This window comes from Octopus bimaculoides, chromosome 1 (genome assembly GCF_046866305.1).
Source record: "Octopus bimaculoides isolate indiv1 chromosome 1, ASM4686630v1, whole genome shotgun sequence".
In the NCBI taxonomy this organism is placed as follows: Eukaryota; Metazoa; Mollusca; class Cephalopoda; order Octopoda; family Octopodidae; genus Octopus; species Octopus bimaculoides.
Window position 1 is genome coordinate 201,810,875 of NC_142928.1, and position 20,000 is coordinate 201,830,874.

A 20,000-nucleotide genomic window follows, 5' to 3' on the forward strand; every position below is an offset into this window, starting at 1 on the left:
CAACAAAAAGAGGGTCAGAAGAAAGGTACAGAATGAAGGGAGAAGAGAGGAAGGGGAGAGGAGAGTTACAGAGAGGTAGGGAGAAGAAAGCTACAGAGATCATTCTGATTTGGCGGACACCATTTTCTATTTTGTGTGTTTTCTACCGAAACACTTTTAAACTTTGTATACTTGTATATTTTTTGTCTTATAGAACAGAGAAAAATTCTTATATTCAAAGTTATTTCATGTTAAAAGTTGTTGTATTTCGGTAATTTCAACTAATCACTGACGTCTTTTGAAGTGAAAACAATTACTGCTGTGGTTTGTCAACAACACCTTGAGGCGGTGTAATGGGATCTTTTCCCTTGAATGAAATTAGTGCCGTTGTTTGTCAACAACAACTATCGGCGGTACTGTTATTTATGACATCGTTTGTGCGTTTGTACTGGTTTTAGCTTTAGGGTTTTGGGGTTTTATTGTTAGGGTTCAGGTTTTAGAGTTAGGGTTATGAGTATTTTTGCCAAATTTGGTGAAAAATTTGTGGTGGTGTATTGAATAGATTTTCACCAAATTTGGCAAAAATACTCATAACCCTAACTCTAAAACCCGAACCCCAAAACCCGAACCCTAAAACCCTAAAGCTAAAACTAGTACAAACGCACGAACGATGTCATAAACAACAGTACCACCGATAGTTGTTGTTGACAAACAACGGCACTAATTTCATTCAAGGGAAAAGATCCCATTTCACCGCCTCAAGGTGTTGTTGACAAACCACAGCAGTAATTGTTTTCACCTCAATAGACGTCAGTGATTGGTTGAAATTACCGAAATACGACAAATCTTAACAAAATAACTTTAAAATGATAAAATTTTGTCAATAACACTAAGAGTAAAAGATGTTTTATATGACACATTCTACCAGTGTCCCAAGTTTGAAAGTGTTTCATTAAGAAAACTAGTAGTGTCCACCAAATCAGAAAGATCCAGCTACAGTGATGGATGTTTTCTGTGAAGTAGATTTATTTCTTTATTGCCCAGAAGGGGCTAAACATAGAGGGGACAACACAAGGACAGACAAAGGGATTAAGTTGATTACATCGACTCCAGTGAGTAACTAGTACTCATTTAATCGACCCCGAAAAGATGAAAGGCAAAGTCGACCCTCGGTGGAATTCAAACTCAGAAAGTAACGGCAGACGAAATACCACTAGTCAGTTCACCCGGCGTGCTACCGATTCTGCCAGCTCGCCGCCCTTTAGAATGTGATGTTTGTTATATTACCTCCGCCTTAGGCGGAGGTATAGTTTCCAGTCATGTTTGTCTGTTTGTCTATCTGTGGACAAGATCTCTAAAGAATCGCTGGATGGATTCAGATGAAACTTTCAGGGATGTTTGGCCTCATGACTAGTATGAACTGATTAGATTTTGGAATCGATCCGGTACCAGACAAGGATTCTGGATTATATGTTATATTTACTTTGCAGGGTTCACTTTCAAGTCTTTCTCAGTTATCTCCCTTAAGGCTGTTTCCAAAGTTTTATTTTCGTTTCTCTATTATTAATTTTACTCACATCTCTATCTTAATAGAAACTGATGGATAAACAAATCAAACTACATAAACAAACAGCAAGACCATTCAGAAATTAAATAACACTAACATATTTTTTATAATATATATATTATACTTAAATATAAACACTTTACAGTATACTAACATATATACATACATCGATCTAAAACAATAGGAATACTGAAGGTAGGCCAGAATCTAAGAGAAGAGAAAACCAAAAGGTCTCATGCTAATCCTTTAAAAATTCCTGAGTTGAATTTATTATCATTACCTCTGCCTCTGAAACTATTTTGAAATGTGAATTTGTTAACTTTGGCTTGTATTAGATAAAGATAAACTATTTATAACTGTTACTAAATTTTCTACAGCCACCTTCACGTTCCATGACTATCATTGAGATCAATCAGGTACTGGACAAGGATTCTGGATTATTTTTCCGGTTTTTTACTTAATGTTTGAGAACAATCGGGTTCGTTTTTAGTATTCTCGTTCGTGAGAGCAGTCGAGTTTATTTCAGGTATTCTCATTTTAAAGATCATCTCCGGTTAATCGTTGAAAGGATGTTGCTGTTGCCTTGACAGCCGGTTTGTGCTCTCTGAGTGCTCTTGTTAAATTTTATTTTAAGGTAATATTTTTCTTTTGAAAATTTGTATTTATGACTTAATTTTCTAGAAACAGCAGCAAATTTTCTTCAAGTGTAAATGCAATTCATACAGGTATGTTATATTCCCTGACATTACCTGTGGTAATAAAAGTATATTTCCTAAGTTACCATAACATTCTAGTTATTCCCATATTTGTGTTGAATGTCATTTGGTCATCTCCATTAACGGCATGGGTGGAGGGGAGTGTAGTTGATAGAATCAAAAAACCAGAATTTTAGGTTCATCAACTGAGAACATTGACAACGGGGTTGTCAAAGGAAGTGTATTTGTATTTGGGATATATAGGTGGGAGGATGCACATGGCTCTGTAGTTAGTGTGTTGTTAGACGCATGATCATAAGATTGTGGTTTCAATTCCTAGACTGAGTGTTGCATTGTGTTCTTAAACAAAACACTTCATTTCACATGGTTCCAGTCCACTCAGCTGGCAAAAATGAGTCATCCTGCTACAGACTGGCATCCCATCCAGAGAGAACCAGAAAAACCATCCCACTGCTCCAGGAGTAATGTGGACTAACGTGTGTGTGTGTGTGTGTGCACAGTGATGAATGTGTGACCCTCTTCTTCCATGCATTCTCCACATTCATAGTAGCACTTCCATAACCTCTTTCTTTGCAGAATCATTTAGTGTAAGTGCCCCTTTACCCCTCGCTCCACACTTCTTCTCACCCACAACATTTTCATTCTCTCTGATACACTATCATTCAATCCAGGTCACCTAATCCTCCTCTTGTAGAACATTGGCTAACCCCTTACTTTCTGCTTCTCCCTTTTCTCTGTAAACCTGTCTCCCAGATTCTCTTCTAGCCACCTACCATATTTCTCTGCTACCCTCATTATTCTAATCCTCCCAATCTTGTCTCTTTGCTTTTGTAGCTCTGTCAACCTCACTGATCCACCACCACATCAACCTTGGTCTGATTGGAACTTCGCACCAATCATAGATTCAGTACTTTACCTTCTATGTATTATATATAGACCCTGAAAGGATTGTGATTTATCTGTTTTCCTACTTGCTAAGACTTTGACCCTTGCTAAATTAATTCCAAGAACCTTTGCTTCAAGACCTTGCTTTTAATCTGATATTTATTTTTTTAGGCAAGAAAAGCTTTCAATGGCAGCCAGTCTTAAGATCCTCTGTTATAGCTTGGAGGACTATGATAAACAAGAGAGGGCTGAGAACTAACCCATGGGGAGCACCCACCTGAACACTACATTCCTTGCTATACTCATTGCCAACTTTCACCTTATTGACAGCATCCCTGTACATGGCTTATACAGCTCTCACTCATCTATCCCTAGTTTCTACATTGACCACTAGATAAGGGAGAAGGGGATCCTGTCAAGAGCTTCCTATGCATCTCATCTAACCGAACTCTCTTCCTCATTAGTTCAGCTTTCACCCAGTCTGTAACTTTCATCTTCTCCAGGAATTTGATACGTTTGTAATTATTTCGGTAGGTATCACCTTTACCTTTGTAGTTGTTGACTATAATGTTGCGAAAATTGGAGCAAATCCTGTCCCCATAGCTGTGCCTCGAATTTGGAGGTAGTTTTTTTATTCTGTTGAAAAGAAATGTATTGTTTTCAAGGATGATGTTGACGGCGTCTAATATAAAGGTTACAGTAAATTTATTGGGGATCACTTCTCTATCATCATCATCCTCATCATCATCCTCATCATCATCATCGTTTAATGTCCACTTTCCATGCTAGCATGGGTTGGACGATTTGACTGAGGACTGGCGAACCAGGTGGCTACACCCAAGAAAGATCGTTTGAAAGAAAAATACAAGTTTAGTAATGTTTATATAAAAAATTTTGGAACAGATTTGGACGATGAAGGCTTGAAAAATTTATTCTTTTATATTTTTATATTTTTAACATATGAATATAAGCAAATTACAAAGCTGGCAGAAATGTTAACATGCAGGACTTTACATTCTGAGTTCAAATTCCGCTGAGGTCAGTTTTGCATTTCATCCTTTTGGGGTTGATAAATTAATTAAGTACCAGTTGTGTAGTGGAGTTGATCAAATCGACTACGCCCCTCCCCAAACTTTTTGGGCCTTGTGCCTAGAGTAAAAAAGAACAGGCAAATTACAGAAGACTCCCTCTAATTGATTAAATACAATCGCAACCAACTAAGTTTGCTCACTCATAAAACTATAACATGTAAACCACAAGCTGATTGGTTAAAATAAAGGCATGATCTATGCCAATAATATTGGTAAGCCTGGCAAACCGTGACGTTTAAGCTACATGCAAACTGGTCAAAACCATATTCCAAAAATTCAGCTTGTTGGAGCCTTCTAAGAAGTACAAAAATGAATGTCTGTCATTTTACTACAGTTATCAAGATTGATTACTACAAATGTATGCAAGTGCTAATTGAACTTTATGAACGTTACAAAATATTTTTTTAATGTTTAACAGACTTCATCATTGTAAAAAAATTAATCTTTTTAAAATACCATAATAAAAAAACGTGAAAACCAGAACATGTTTTAACTTCATTCAACTGATATATTTTTCTATACACATTATCATTATCCTTTAACACCTGCTTTCCATGCTGGCATGGGTTGGATGGTTTGACTGAGGACTGGCAAGCCAGGAGGCTGCACCAGGCTCCAATTTGGTCTGGCAGAGTTTCTACAGCTGGACGCCCTTCCTAACACCAACCACTCCAAGAGTGTAGTAGGTGATTTTTACATGCCACCGGCACGAGGGCCAGTCAGGCAGTACTGGCATTGGCCATGCTCGAATGGTGCTTTTTACATGCAACCGGCATAGGGGCCAGTCTGATGACACTGGCAATGACCACACTCGAATGGTGCTTTCTTACATGCCACCAGTCAGCTGGCACTGGCATTGACCATGAATGGTGCTTTTTACATGTCACCGGCACAGGTGCCAGTCAAGCAGGACTGTCATTAGACATGACAATGACTTCACTTGACTCAACAAGTCTTCGCAAGTGCAGTTTATTGCCCAATGATTGAAGGGTGCTCTTAAATGGGCTGGTTATGCTGCACTGGCATAGGCCACAGTTACGGTCTCACTTGGCTTACTGAGTCTTCTCAAGCACAGCATGTCTCCAAAGATCTTGGTCACTTGTCATTGCCTCTGTGAGGCTCAACATTCAAAAGTTGTGCTTCTCCACCTCATCCCAGGTCTTAGGTCTATCTCTTCCACAGGATCCTTCTATCATTTAAAATAAGAACAGGCTGCAAAAAAAAAAAAAAGCAAGTATAAAGAAAAAATATGCTTTTTAGTGAAAATTAAAATAATAAATCAAAACTTTCAATTTCGTTTCTGAAATTTTGTCCGAGCTGTTTACTTAGCATCTTTTCTTAGCAACAAGTTCATTGATGCTTGGGGCAAGGTTTTGTTTTGTTGAGACTCTGAGAATGGATTGCAGGTGTTCATCTGTGAGACGACTCCTATGTGACATTTTATTCATCTTCATCACAGAGAACAGCTGCTCAAGCAGACATGTGCTTCCAGACAGAGACAGCGTTCAAGCTGCATGTAAATGGAGCTGGGGCTTTGCTTCAGGTATGAAGCGAGTGAACTGGGCGAGGCCCACAGAGTTGTACTTTGCTTTTAATGTCCCCTTACTCTGCTGTTCTATCAGCTCCATTTGAATGTGTACAGGTGCAGTTTCCACATTGACGACAAATGGGTTGTGAAGCAGCTTGAAATTATTTTAATGTGCTTCAAAGTCACAAAAGTGCCATGCGAATTCAGTGCAGGATGCACTCAATTTATCAGCAAAGTGTTGCTTTGGGAACACCGAGGCACTGACTTGGCTCAACATTGCTTGGCAACAGGGAATGTGAGACAAGTTCAATTGGTGCATTTGTGTTTCCCATAAGTGCAGCTTTACTTGAAATGCCTTCACTGCTTCATACATATCACAGATAATGTGATCCCGTCCCAGGAGCTGGATGTTTAAAACATTGAGATGCATAACTATGTCAACCAGAAATGCCAACTCGCATTTCCACTTTTCATCCAACAGAAATTTGGATTCTTTTCCTTTACTGTCCATGAACTGACATATCTCCTCAACCAACTCAAAACTTATACTGAGGACCTTTCCTCGAATGAGCCACCACACCTCCGTATCATAAGGCACGTCACCAAACTCTGAATGTATTTCCTGCAGGAAAGTTGAAATTGGCAGTGATTTAACCTTTTGGTTCAGATAAAGTTTACGGTTTGCATTACAGTGCTCATTACATTTTTAAGGCTTTAGCACACAGCGTTTCCTGGTGTATGATGCAGTAATATGTTGTCAACTCACCAGCGCAGTTCCTTTCTTGCATCTTTAAATGTATCCTACCCACTAGTCCACATTTTTCACTGCACATCACCAGTGCTCCATCTGTTGTAAATCCAACAAGTTTGTCCCAAGGCAGTCTCATGTTGGTTACATTCTGACATTTTTCAAAAAGGTCCTGTTGTTGTCTCATGCATTGATTTAATGTCCCAAATTCCCTCCATGACCAACAAATTGGAGTCCACTCCATGGATGAAGGCAGCCAGCTGTGCCGTATCAGTCGTGTCAGTCGTCTCATCCACAGCAAGAGAGTGTACAGCAAAATCTTTTCCCTTTTCAATCAACATTCCTTTTTCCAAATCAATGGCCATCTCGCACACTCAACCAGCAACTGTATTTCTGCTAATACTCACATTAGCAGACAGTTGCTTCTTGTTGTCTGGACACAAAACATCACACATTTTCAACCTGCAGTTCTTCACAAACTCTCTTTCCATAAATGGCCAGGCTGATATTGCAATCTCCTCTGCCACAATAAAACTTGCTTTAACAGCAGATTCACTTTGTGATTTTGCTTTGGTTAAAAAAAAGTCTGTTGTAATATGAGATTCCTCTTCAACTTGTCTACCTTTCGTTGCTTCTGCTCAGCAGTGAGATATTTATACTTGTCCTGATGTTTTCTTTCGTAGTGGCGTTTGAGATTATACTCTTCGAGTACAGCAATTGAGTACCATAATTAATACACACGGGTTTGCCATCAATGTCAGTAAACATGTACTTGGTTTCCCACCGAATTTGAAAGGATCTGTTTTCAGCATCGACATTTCTCTTGGCCATTGATATAGATAGCTACTACTACTGAATGATGTCACATGAAAATGATCACCCAAAAGAGCAGTAAGGCGGCTGTTGCAGTGCATTATGGGATTAGTAGATTCTGTGTCATCAGCACTTCACAACATGCGCTTAGAGAATTGAAGGAGGTGTTTCCCAGCATGCTTTGTTGCAGTTACAATTAAGATCTGTGGCTGTGTTATCATTTGTCTTCAATGTGTTTTTTTTTTTGTACAGACAGGGGCTCATAGTTACAGTTGTGTTGTTTCTAGTCGTGTATCAAATTATTGCTACTTTTGGTGACACCCTTAGTAAGAAAAGTAGTGCAGTCAGTGCTGTATATAATGCAATGGCCTGCTTTAGCCACACAAGAAGGCATGGGTGTTGCTGAGGGCAGCAAAGTACTCTGTTTGCTGATGTTGCCGTTTGGACCAATTTCATACTGATATCAAAATGGTTCATGAGCTGGATGAAATTGCTGCGCAGGCCGGAAGTGACCTGAAGGCCTGGAGTTTGACATGTCTGTCTTAGGTGGAGAGGGGACTTTGCACCAACCACAGATCTGGTTAGTGGCCTTCAACAAGTTGTCTTGTAGGGATCTCCAGTTGTTTTCCACATTATGTGATGATATATCATCCTCTATTTCATCAAAAGCTTCAAGTAATATGTCTCTAAATCTCTGTCCATTCACAGGATCCATAAGCTTCCAGACCCTTCTTTTCCTTATTGGTCATCTTCTGAGCAGCCATTTAGCCCTGATCCTAAAGTCACTAGCTACTAACCTATGTTGTGGGGTGCATTCTTCACGTGGAAAAGTTTTGGCATTTATAAATAGCCATCTTTCCCATTTCCAGGCAAAAATGTAGTCAACCTAACTAGTGTGCCCACCAGACTGGTAGGTAAATAGGTAACTGACAGGTTTTCTAAAGTTAGTGTTACAGATCATAAGATGATTTGTATCACAGAACTCCAGCAGCCTGGTTCCTTCTTCATTGCTGGAACCAAATCCATAGCCACCATGTACACCATGGAAGCTCCCTGGATGTTGTCCAACATGTTGAAGTTGCCAGCCCCAATGAGGTGGTCTGCAAGAGGCTGTCATAAAATCGGTCTTTCTATTCATCAGTTAGCCCTGGCTGAGGGTCATGGGCCAAGATAATGGTTGCTAATCCATGTTACAGCACTAATCTAAGCTTAAGTATTCTATCACAGACTCTGACTACCTCGATTATCTTATCAACCCATTTCTTTGCAAGAAGTATACCCATGACCCCAACCTCGGCAGTGTTCCCTGCCCAGAAAATCTCATACCTATATTCTTTGCCTGTGAGGAACCTAGCAGGATTTCCTCTCCACTTTACTTCTTGGATGCAGCACAAATCTAAATGTCTTCATTTAAGCATCAATACGAATAACAAAAAAGAAAGACTTCAAAACAGACCAAGGAAAATAATTTGGTTTGCTTCCACTTTTTTCTTAATTTTCAAACCAATATAGGCAAACGATTCCTGTTTCTCTAAGAGATTTTTCAGAAAATCAGAGGTACTGAAAAATATTCAACAGGCATTAGGTTACATTATCATATAGCTGCTGCCCCAATGTGAAAAGCATCATTATACACAAACACTACCAAGAACCTACTCCCAGTTGTAAGTGTCGAGACCCAGGAACTTGTCCACTCAACCAGGGATGTACTATTAAATCCATCACATATGAGGCAGAAGTTACAGCAACACTAGATGATGACATAACTGAAAAGAAGAGCTACATCAGGCTATGTAAAGGCAACTTCAAAAATCCATATGCTAATCACATATCTTCCATCTGACACAGGGACTAAAGTAAAGCCACTATGTTGGCTAACTACATATAGGGTTTGAAGTCAGACGCTGCACCACATACACTAATTTGTGTGTGTGTAATATAATGATTGCTACTTCTTTTCAGAAGAGGGCCATCATAACCCAATCATATGCATACAGGTGGCTCTTCAACCCAGCTTTTGTTCTGCAGGAACACTCGCAAACATGACATTTTTTTCTTTTCATTACAAATGTACCTTGGTGTGTGCATGGTGGCGGAACCATGTCACAGCTCATCTTCTCCCTGGTTAATGTTACTTTAGATGCCTGACAAACCCAGCCATCTATATATATATATATATATATATATCATCATCATCATCATCATCATCGCCGTCGTCGTCGTTTAACGTCCGCTTTCCATGCTAGCATGGGTTGGACGATTTGACTGAGGACTGGTGAAACCAGATGGCTACACCAGGCTCCAATCTGATCTGGCAGTGTTTCTACAGCTGGATGCCCTTCCTAACGCCAACCACTCTGAGAGTGTAATGTCATACTCATCCTCATGTTTTCACATCTGTCTTCCAATGCTGGTATATGTCATATGGTTTGAAACAATCCAACAAGTCCAGGGACTATATTGTGTCCTAATGTCTGCTTTGTTAGGAGTTCATCACCACAACCACCACAACCACCACCACCACCACCACCACCACCATCATCGCAACCATTATCCCACCAAAACCCCCACTACTACTACTACTACTACTACTACTACAATACTAGATTACAGTGCTGTGTTTTATATTTCAATATTTCTTGTGTAAAAGGCAGCGAGCTGGCAGAAACGTTAGCACGCTGGGGGAAATGCTTTGTGGTATTTCTTTTCGCTTTACATTCTGAGTTCAAATTCCACCGAGGTTGACTTTGCCTCATTCCTTTGGGGTTGATAAATTAAGTACCAGTTGTGTACTGGGGTCAATCTAATCGACTGGCCCCCTCCCCCAAAATTTTGGGCCTTGTTCCTAGAGTAGAAAAGAATATTTCATGTCTAAACCCCAAAATTAATCAAAATAGTCCTGGTTTTTTTTTGTTTTTTATAAACTTGCAACTGAAAAAGGGTTCATAATTTTATTTTTGTTCTAAAATATTTTATTTCTGTTTGAACTTTAGAACCAATCCCTGATACATGGTCACCAATGGGAGACAAGGAATTAATGAAAATTGTTCCAGTCACAAATGGACCAGAATATGATGACATCCAGGCCACTTTCCGTCGGAATTTGCCTTCATCTCAAATAATCAAAGTTTGTATTTTTGCTTCTATTTATTGTTTGTATAAAAGGTTTAAATCTCATTACATCAACCTATTTTGGATAGTTTTGTGTATTTTTGGATCAACATCATCCCCATGGGTTATACAGCTTGAATGGAACTGGTATGCTGGAGAGCTGTACCAGGTTCCAGTCTGATTTGGCATGGTTTCTACAGCTGGTTGCCCTTCCTAATGCCAACCACTCCAAGTGTGTTCTGGGTGTTTTTTATGTGACATCAGCCACAACTACGATTTCATTTGGTTCAACAAGTCTTCCCAAGTACTGTACATTCACAAGAAATCTTGGCTCAACAAAAATACCTCTGCTTTAACTTCTTGCATTGAATTGTAAATGCAACACCATTTTGCAGCTAAACTATTGTGCCTTACCAAAATTTACAGTTGAATCAAAATTGGTATCAAATAAAAAATAAAAAAACAGATAAGGTTGGGGGTTTTTACCACAAACGTTATTTCCTTGTCAAAGAAGTGAATTAATTGTCTTTTCATAAATGTATTTCCTTTTCTACAGATTGAGAGAATTCAAAATAAACCATTATACCTGGGATACCAAGCATTGAAGAAAAAGTTTGAGACAGAAAATCCAAATATTAGAAATGAAGTTCACGGCCTTTGGCATGGTACTGCTGCAGGATCTGTTGATGGAATAAATAAATCAGGATTCAACCGTAGCTATTGTGGTAAAAATGGTGAGTATATTATCATCATCATCATCATCCACCCACCCTCCATATTGGCCTGAGTTGGAAAGACTGTCACTGTCCACATTGGTCCTTTCTCACACAGAGAGGACAGAGGACGTAATGTTGCTTACACATTCCATGTTTGGCATCGTTTCTACTGCCAGGTACCCTTCCTAACATCTTCTACTCTAGAGTAAACCAGGTGTATTTTATTATTGTGGAATCAACACTTTCATTTGTTTTCCTTGCTGGATTGGGAGGAAGGGTCTGTCCCCATCCATTAATGTTCCTCTTGAACCTTTGTAAATGAAAATATTGCAGGAAAGATAAGAGAAGGGGCGGAATTCCAGAGGGGTAATGCTATGGGGAAGAAGGACTAGATATAGTGGAGGGTCTGCAGGACTGGACAGAAGTATCAACAAGGGAACACCAGGCCTAGCAATCACCATTCTGAGTTTGTCAATTATAGATATGCAGAGATAATCGATACAGTGTTATTAAGTCTCATTGAAATATTCAATGTCTGCTACGGCCTAGAAATTGGTTAAGGGACATTTAATAAGTGTACAAAAATTAGATAAACCAGAAGTGGTACCATTGTTATTGCCTGTTGTGTAATTATAATTATAACTTTGTAATATAATTACAATGAATTTATCCTCCCAAAGAAAGTGTAACCCTGTTAAAAGTGTAATTACCTCCCCTGCCTCGAACAATAAGAATCAGCGATTACCTCCCCTTAGATTTTTCTACTTGCTGGTTCATTCAGGGACAAAGTTATTTTATTCTGCACGGGTAGAAACATAGAAAACAAGAAGTTGAAAATGCACTGGGGCTCGTTGAGATCTTTTATTTTTAAAAATGTTTTAAAGATAACCAGTTTCACAGATTTCTCCTGTTTTCAAAAGCCAAGATAGAAAGACAGGGACCTCTGCCGAAACTGCATTACTGTAGATGTTTATATTATATTAGGTTGGTGAATAATTATTGCGTTTTTTTTTTCAATAAATTTTATTCAACAAAAATAATAACAACATTTTTACAAAAGCATCTTTAAATGATTATTCCGGAGCATATTCACCATCTACTTCAATTACTGCTTCTCATTTGCTTGGCAGCCGGTCGGAATCATCATCATCGTTTAACGTCCGCTTTCCATGCTAGCATGGGTTGGATGATTTTACTGAGGGCTGGTGAACCAGATGGCTACACAAGGCTCCAATCTGATCTGGCAGAGTTTCTACAGTTGGATGCCCTTCCTAACACCAACCACTCCGAGAGTGTAGTGGGTGATTTTACGTGCCACCAGCATGAAGGCCAGTCAGGTGGTATTGGCAATGGCCATGCTCAAAATGTGGTATTTTACACGCCACCTGCATAGGAGCCAGTTCGGCGGTACTGGCAATGATCTCACTCGAATGTCTTTACACATACCCCTGGCACAAGTGCCAGGAAGGCGACGCTGCTGCCGAATTCTATTGTAATAAATATTGTTGTGTTGATAGTTCAGAATCTGCGTTCCGTTGTTTCTTCAAGAAATTTAATGTACGGAAGCGGAGTACACCTAATGGTGTATAACCACTTCCCTACAATTGGTGACCCCGAATCAAGAACAACTGCAGCCGAAAATTTGAACTACCGACCGATAATACTACACGAGCCGTTGTCTGTCTCTCAACATGCTTGTCACAGATAGAGAATGCACACACTCACTCGCATCAGCTTATTCCACAGCTGCAGGACTTTCTCTTGGTCATCACACGGTACTTTGCAAATTGGTACCCCAAGCTAAAAGATCTACAGACCTCGTTTCAACAGCCATTGAATTTGTATGTTTCGCAATGTTCAACTTCAGGATTGCCTCTACATTCTCATCCATCACAAGTGAAAAGCTAAGTAAATTTTCCTACGTTAAAGTTTTTCATTTTGTCAATGACTTCCAGAGCCTATAAACAAAGACTTCTTTGCGGCTGAGACCTCTGTGGTTTTTCACACAAAAAACTTCACAGTTATTTCATCCTAACAACTTTTTGAGCAATTTCCTACATGTTTCACGAGACGTCAATTCATTCTTACACAGCGTCCTCTACTTGCTGAAAATAGCAGTAAAATGCACAGTTACATTTCAGTGAGTACATAACATTTCTTGATGCTTACTTGTTCCCAGTTCAGCATTTTTTCGTCACCTCTCCGTTTCTCTTGGCCGGAGAATGGAAGAGTTCTGGCTTATCTTTATTTGCACGGGATCTTTTGGTCATTTTCGCTCGCAGCTCCGAATTCATGACAGCATTTTCAAGCAATGCCACTCAACGGTATCTCTCAAATAGACGCCCTGACACAACCACCACCTTAACCAATGCATACACCATCGCAAACACACATACAGAACACAGCTACAGCCAGTTCCAGCGCCGACATTTTCACCACCAATGTACTGTCTACCATTGTCGTCGCCAGCAACACCAACATCAACAAGCGCGGTTTTATCTCGACCCTGTTAGAGTGGATGTTTCCACTCACGATCAACAGACCAGCTAGAATGTTCAGTACCAGGTAACAGGTCCCAACTAGCATCCGACGCTCAACTACAGCTCTGCTCCTTGACCACAACTTCCTGCGTATGAACATTCTAAATCTTGTGTAACTCTTATACGAACTGGATTTTTCTCTACAGACACTTTTACTATGTTCTGTGTTTTCTCTCACACACACACTTGTGCACTCATATATTTTCTTTCCTTTCAGGAAAAAACAAAAAAATCAGACTTTTACATCGCGTGATTCCAGTTTCCTAGACAGTTGTCATCACGGTTGTTTTGTCATTGTCATTTCTTTTGTACATTGCATGCATGTATCTCACAATTGTACATCACTTTCTTTGATTTTTCGTTATATATATTTGTGCCACATCTTGTGGGTGTTTTCGGTAGCCATCTTGCCTCAGGCGCCACTCCTAATTTCTATTTTTCGTACTTCCGGCACTCGAGGGGGAGCCATGTAGTGACGCCTTAATAGCAGACGACACGCATGTGCAGGGACTAATTCCGGAAGGAATACAGGAAGAGTCTCATGCGCATGCGTAGTCATCGATATCCAAACGTTGCCGCTTCTTTCACTCTCTTTGTTCTCTGGCCGACGAAGAGCCTGGACGTCGTAGCAGCCTCTCTCCAACAACTCAACTTTGGAGCTACACAAATAACCACGCAACATCATTGACAGCGTCTCAGTAACCAAAGGGTGAAGTGCTGCCGAATTCTATTGTAATAAATATTGTTGTGTTGATAGTTCAGAATCTGCGTTCCATTGTTTCTTCAAGAAATTTAATGTACGGAAGCGGAGTACACCTAATGGTGTATAACCACTTTCCTACAATTGCAAGCCTACGCATGTCTTCAGCAGTTACAGCCCATGTTTCCCTGCCATGAAGCATGGCTGTTCGTACACATGCATCATACAGTCTGCCTTTTACTCTGAGCTAGAGGCCCTTTGTCGCCAGCAGAGGTAGGAGCTCTCTGAACTTTGCCCAGGCTATACTTATTCTAGCAGCTACACTTTCAGTGCACCCTCCCCCACTACTAACTTGGTCACCTAGATAGCAGAAGCTATCAACCACTTCTAGTTTTTCTCCCTGGAATGTGGCAGAAGTTGTTTTCTGCACATTCACAGTGTTTATTGCACCTGAACATCTGCTACATACAAAAACTAACTTCCTAGTTAACCTTCCTTTGATATTGCTGCACCTCTTATGTGTCCATAGCTTGCACTGGGTGCATCTTATAGAGTTTCTACCTACACCTTTTCTACAGATCGAGCAGGGACATCTATCTGAAGGGGTTTGTATTTTTCTACCTTCCTACTTATTAAGACTTTGGTTTTAGCTAGGTTGACTCTAAGGCCCTTCGATTCTAGTCCTTGCTTCCACACCTGAAACTTCTCTAGTTCTGAAAGTGAGTCAGCTATTAGAGCAAGGTCATCAGTATAGAGGAGCTCCCAGGGGCATCCTGTCTTGAATTCCTCTGTTATTGCCTGGGGAACTATGATGAATAAGAGGTGGCTGAGAACTGATCCTTGGTGGACATCTACTCCTACCCGGAATTCTTCATTATACTCGTTGCCAACCATCATCTTACTGACAGCGTCCCTGTACAGGGCTTGCACAGCTCTCACTAACCATTCTTATATCCCTAGTTTCCTCATTGACCACCAGATAAGGAATCGGGGCATCCTGTCAAAGGCTTTCTTCATGTCAACCAAAGCCAGGTACAGAGGTTTATCTTTGGCTAGGTATTTCTCCTGCAGCTGTCTTACCAGAAATATAACATCAGTGGTGTTTCTCCCTGGCACAAACCCAAACTGCATCTTGTCTAGACTGAACTCTCTCTCTCCCATTCATTCTCATTATTTAGCAACCTTTCATAGTGGCGTCTCCAAGCCTCTGTCTTTGCAGCGTCATTAAATGCAAGTGAGCCATCATCCATGCGGACACATTTCTCTCCTATGACATCACACACTGTTTTGCAACACGAAATGCTTCAAGTCTTTGGTCCTCATGGAGCAGAACATTGGAAAATCTTTTCTTATCTGCTTCCCCTCTGGCTAAATAAACCTGTCTCTGAGCTTCTCTTCTGGCAGTCTGGTACCATTCCCTACTACCACTGTTCTTCCAGCCCTTCCATGCCTGTTTCTCTTCCCTAAAGGCCCTGTCAACTACATTGTTCCACTACCACGTTGCCTTGGGTCAAGAGGGGACTTTGCACCATCCACAGATCTGGTCAATAGCCATCAATAGGTTGTTCTGTCGGAACCTCCAGCTGTCTTCCACATTATGTGATGCTATATCCCCCTCTATTTCGTCAAAAGCTTCAAGTAAAACGTCTCTAAATCTCTGTTCATTCACAGGATCCTTAAGCTTCCAGACCCTTCTCCTCCAAGCTGGTCGTCTTCTGGGCATCCATTTAGCCCTAATCCTGAAGTTGCTAACTACTTATCTATGTTGTGGGGTGCATTCTTCACCTGGGAAGGTTTTGGCATTAATAAGTAGCCATCTTTCCCATTTCCTGGCAAGGATGTAATCAATTTGTCTAGTGTGTTCACCATATCGGTAGGTGAATAGGTTTCCTGAAGTTAGTATTACAAACATCTCCAGCAGCCTGGTTCCCTCCTCATTACAGGAACCAAAACCATAGCCTCCATTACGCCATGGAAGCCACCTGGATGATGTCCAACATGCCCATTGAAGTCACCAGCCACAAAGAGAAGGTCCCATTGTTGATTAGGTAGTCTGCAAGAGGCTGTCATAAAATCGATTTTTCTGTTCATCAGGTAGGCCTGGCCGAGGGGCTTAAGCTGGAATAATGGTTGCTAATCCATGTTGCAGCATTAATCTAATCTTAAGTATACTATCACAGACTCTGACTACCTCGATTACCCTATCAACCTATTTCTCCACAAGAAGTATACCCATGCCCCTGACCATGTCAGTGTTCCCTGCCCAGAAAATCTTATACCTAAGTTCTTTGGTTGTGAGTAACCTAGCAGAATTTCCTCTCCACCTTACTTCTTGGCTGCAGCACAAATCTACACGTCTCTGTTCAAATATTGAACAATTTCACCAGACCTACTTTTCAGTGTGCCAATATTAAGTGGGTGTGTTTGTGTGCCTGTGTTTGTTCCCCCAACATTACTTGACAACTAATGTTGGTGTGTTTACGTCTCCGTAACTTAGTGGTTCTGCAAAAGATACCGATAAAATAAGTACAAGGCTTACAAAGAATAAGTTCTCGAGTCAATTTGTTCGACTAAAGGCGGTGCTCCAGCATGACTGCTTTCAAAACCTGAAACAAATAAAAGAATAAAAGAGTATATATATATATACTAGCAGAAATACCCGGCGTTGCCCGGGTTAAAGAGAATAATGAAATCTAAAAACGCCGTCTAGACTACGCATCATCTTTATATATAGAGATGTATATACACACACGTATATATATGTATATCAATATAAATATATGAAAGTCAATGAAGTTTTGTAAAAGAAGGTGATCATGTACATATTTTCTTGCTGTTGTGATTATAACACCTCGTTGTAAACAATGTTCCTTGTTTTCCCTTGTGGAGCATATACAAATAGGTTTTTTTTGCTGCCCACTCTTGAGCAGCCAACATACAGTTGTCCATGTGAGAAGCAGGGCTCTTCCAAGAGAAGACCAGCTACAGACAGTGTTTGACCCTGAGATTTGTTTATGGACATGGCAAAAGTCACACGAAGGGGGAATTGTAGACTTCTGAATGTAAAAGGAATGTCTGCTCCTGATGGAGTAAGAGGAATTCTTGGAATAAAGACGTCATCCCCTTTTGCACATCCAGACAGAATGGTAGCCTCGATAACGTGTGACAACATTTTCTTTATCACGAGTCGTGTTCCATTGCAAAGTCTTGGTGGTTCCAGATTGCGGAGCAGCATAACAGGCGTTCCAACTTTAAGTGATAATATGTGGGGAGGTAGTCCTGGAGGCTCCAACGAATTGAGAAATTCAGGAGGATAGTTCACCACTTCATTTGTATCTGGAACTGTATCAACAGACTTGTAAGTTTGAAGATTGCCGGGAAGAGAATGCATCAGGTGTTGATTAATTTTTGTAACAGCTACGTTTTTTTGGAGCTAATATTGCTCTTTCACATAGCCAATTGTGATTTTGGTAGTTTTGTTTAAAGTTGGGAAAGACTTTGTGTTTGAGGTCATCTACAGAATTAACAACAGAACAAAATGGCCGGAGGTCTGCAACGAAATAATTTTACTCAACACTTTGCAAGTGAATCAGTGGAGGCAAAGATGCATCTCATTTACTTGACAATTTATGTACCACATTGCAGAAATCACAATGTAAGTATATCTGAAAGGGTAGTCTTACACTGTTGTACTGTTGAATTACAAATAATGCTCATCTGTTATGTTCGGGTTAAAATTTCATCAACATCAAAAATATATGAATTTTCATGGGAGTTATGGCCGTTATGCAAAGAATATAATTTCCAAATTTCATAAAGATCCATTCAGTACTTTTGACGTAGTTTTGGATAAGAAAACAAATGACTAAAGTGTGTGTTTGTGTGCATGTGTATGTGTGTGTGATGGGTGTATATATGTATACATATCTGTATGCATGTATATATGTATATATGTGTACATATTACATGTACATCTATATATATATATACATCTACACATATGTATACATATACATGTATGCATATAGATCTATATATATATATATATATATATATATATATATATATATATACATATACGTGTACATATACATCTATATGTATACATATACATCTCTCTCTCTCTCTTTCTCTCTTTCTATATCTATACATGCTGTTCATGGAACAAGTGATACTCCAACCAACCAGGGGAAGCAATATTTTAGATCTCTGCTTCACAAACAATGTGAGCCTAATCCATAATGTGAAAATAACGCCCACGTCTCTCTCAGATCATAACATTATAGAATTAACTATGTATGGTCCTAGACAACCCACTGACACCCACCCCACCAGGAGGACTCAAACAATATCCAACCTGAATTTCCACAGGGCGGACTGGAAGTCAATTCGCAGAGAGATTCAAAATCAAAACTGGCAAGACAGCCTTTCTATACAAGACAATGACCTCAAACTAAGTCATTTTATGTCAACCATACAAGACATATGCACCAAATACGTGCCATATAGAAAGACCAGCAAACATGCCAATAGAATTCCTAGAGACAGGAAAATCCTTATGAGACACAGAACAAAGGTCTCAAACCAGTTAAATAGAGAACTGGAGGATAGGAAAAGGGCTAAATTAAAACTAACACTATTAGAAATAGAAAACAAAATTAAACTCTCCCATGAAAAGGAGAGAGCAGAGAAGGAGAAGAGAGCAGTAGAAAGCATAAAAACAAACCCCAAGGCTTTCTATAGATTTGCAAAGGAGACTGCTACGGTACAGTATAAGATAGGACCCCTATTCCTTCCTAATGGCTCACTGACTGCAGATCCCACATGGATAAGTGAAGTGCTCAGTACACAATTCAAGAGTGTCTTCACCTCTCCTCTGAGTCACATGCAGATAAAGAACCCAGCTGATTTCTTGGACAATAGCACTCAGCAGAAAAAGACTGCATCCATTACCTACATCGACATTGAAGAGGAAGATGTGATAGCTGCCATAAATGAAATGAGCTCAAATTCGGCAACTGGCCCCGATGGTTTCCCAGCTGTCCTCTTAAAGTCGTGTAAACAAGAACTAGCAGGACCACTCCGGATACTCTTCCAGAGTTTCCTTGCAAATGGTAAACTTCCCAAAAAGCTGAAGGAAGGCACCATATGTCCTATCCATAAAGGTGGAAGCAGAGCAGAGGCTGGGAACTACAGGCCCATCTCTCTGACTTCACATATTAGCAAAGTCATGGAACGAATTGTCAGAAGGAGATTGATTGCGTTCCTAGAAGAAAATGACTTGCTGAATGAGACCCAGCATGGTTTCCGTCCAGGTAGAAGCTGCCTCACGCAGCTCTTGCAGCATTATGACTGGGTCCTGAAGCAGCTACTTGACCATTCAAATGTTGATGTGATATATCTCGACTTTGCAAAAGCCTTTGACAAAGTTGATCATGGCTTGATATGTCACAAGCTGCGAAACCTTGGCATAGCTGGTAAATTAGGAGAGTGGCTGCATGACTTCCTGAATGGTAGAAGTCAGACAGTTGCAGCCAATGGAGAACTATCTAGGGAAACACAAATATTGAGCGGTGTTCCACAAGGAACTGTTCTGGGGCCACTAC

At 40.1% G+C, this 20,000-nt stretch overlaps 2 protein-coding genes across 4 annotated transcripts in view; one reads left to right on the forward strand and one right to left on the reverse strand.

The window, feature by feature from the left end:
* Nucleotides 1–20,000, reverse strand: part of LOC149137947 (protein mono-ADP-ribosyltransferase PARP14-like) — a 507,224-nt gene that overhangs the window by 287,487 nt on the left and 199,737 nt on the right. The gene's annotated exons all lie outside the window — the stretch shown is intronic.
* Nucleotides 10,298–20,000, forward strand: part of LOC149137951 (protein mono-ADP-ribosyltransferase PARP15-like) — a 19,644-nt gene continuing 9,941 nt past the window's right edge. The window contains exons 1-2 of the mRNA XM_089340738.1: nucleotides 10,298–10,454; nucleotides 10,995–11,172. Of these exons, the coding sequence (XP_089196864.1) occupies nucleotides 10,347–10,454; nucleotides 10,995–11,172 (286 nt within the window). The 5' untranslated portion in view covers nucleotides 10,298–10,346. The remainder of the gene's footprint in view (nucleotides 10,455–10,994; nucleotides 11,173–20,000) is intronic.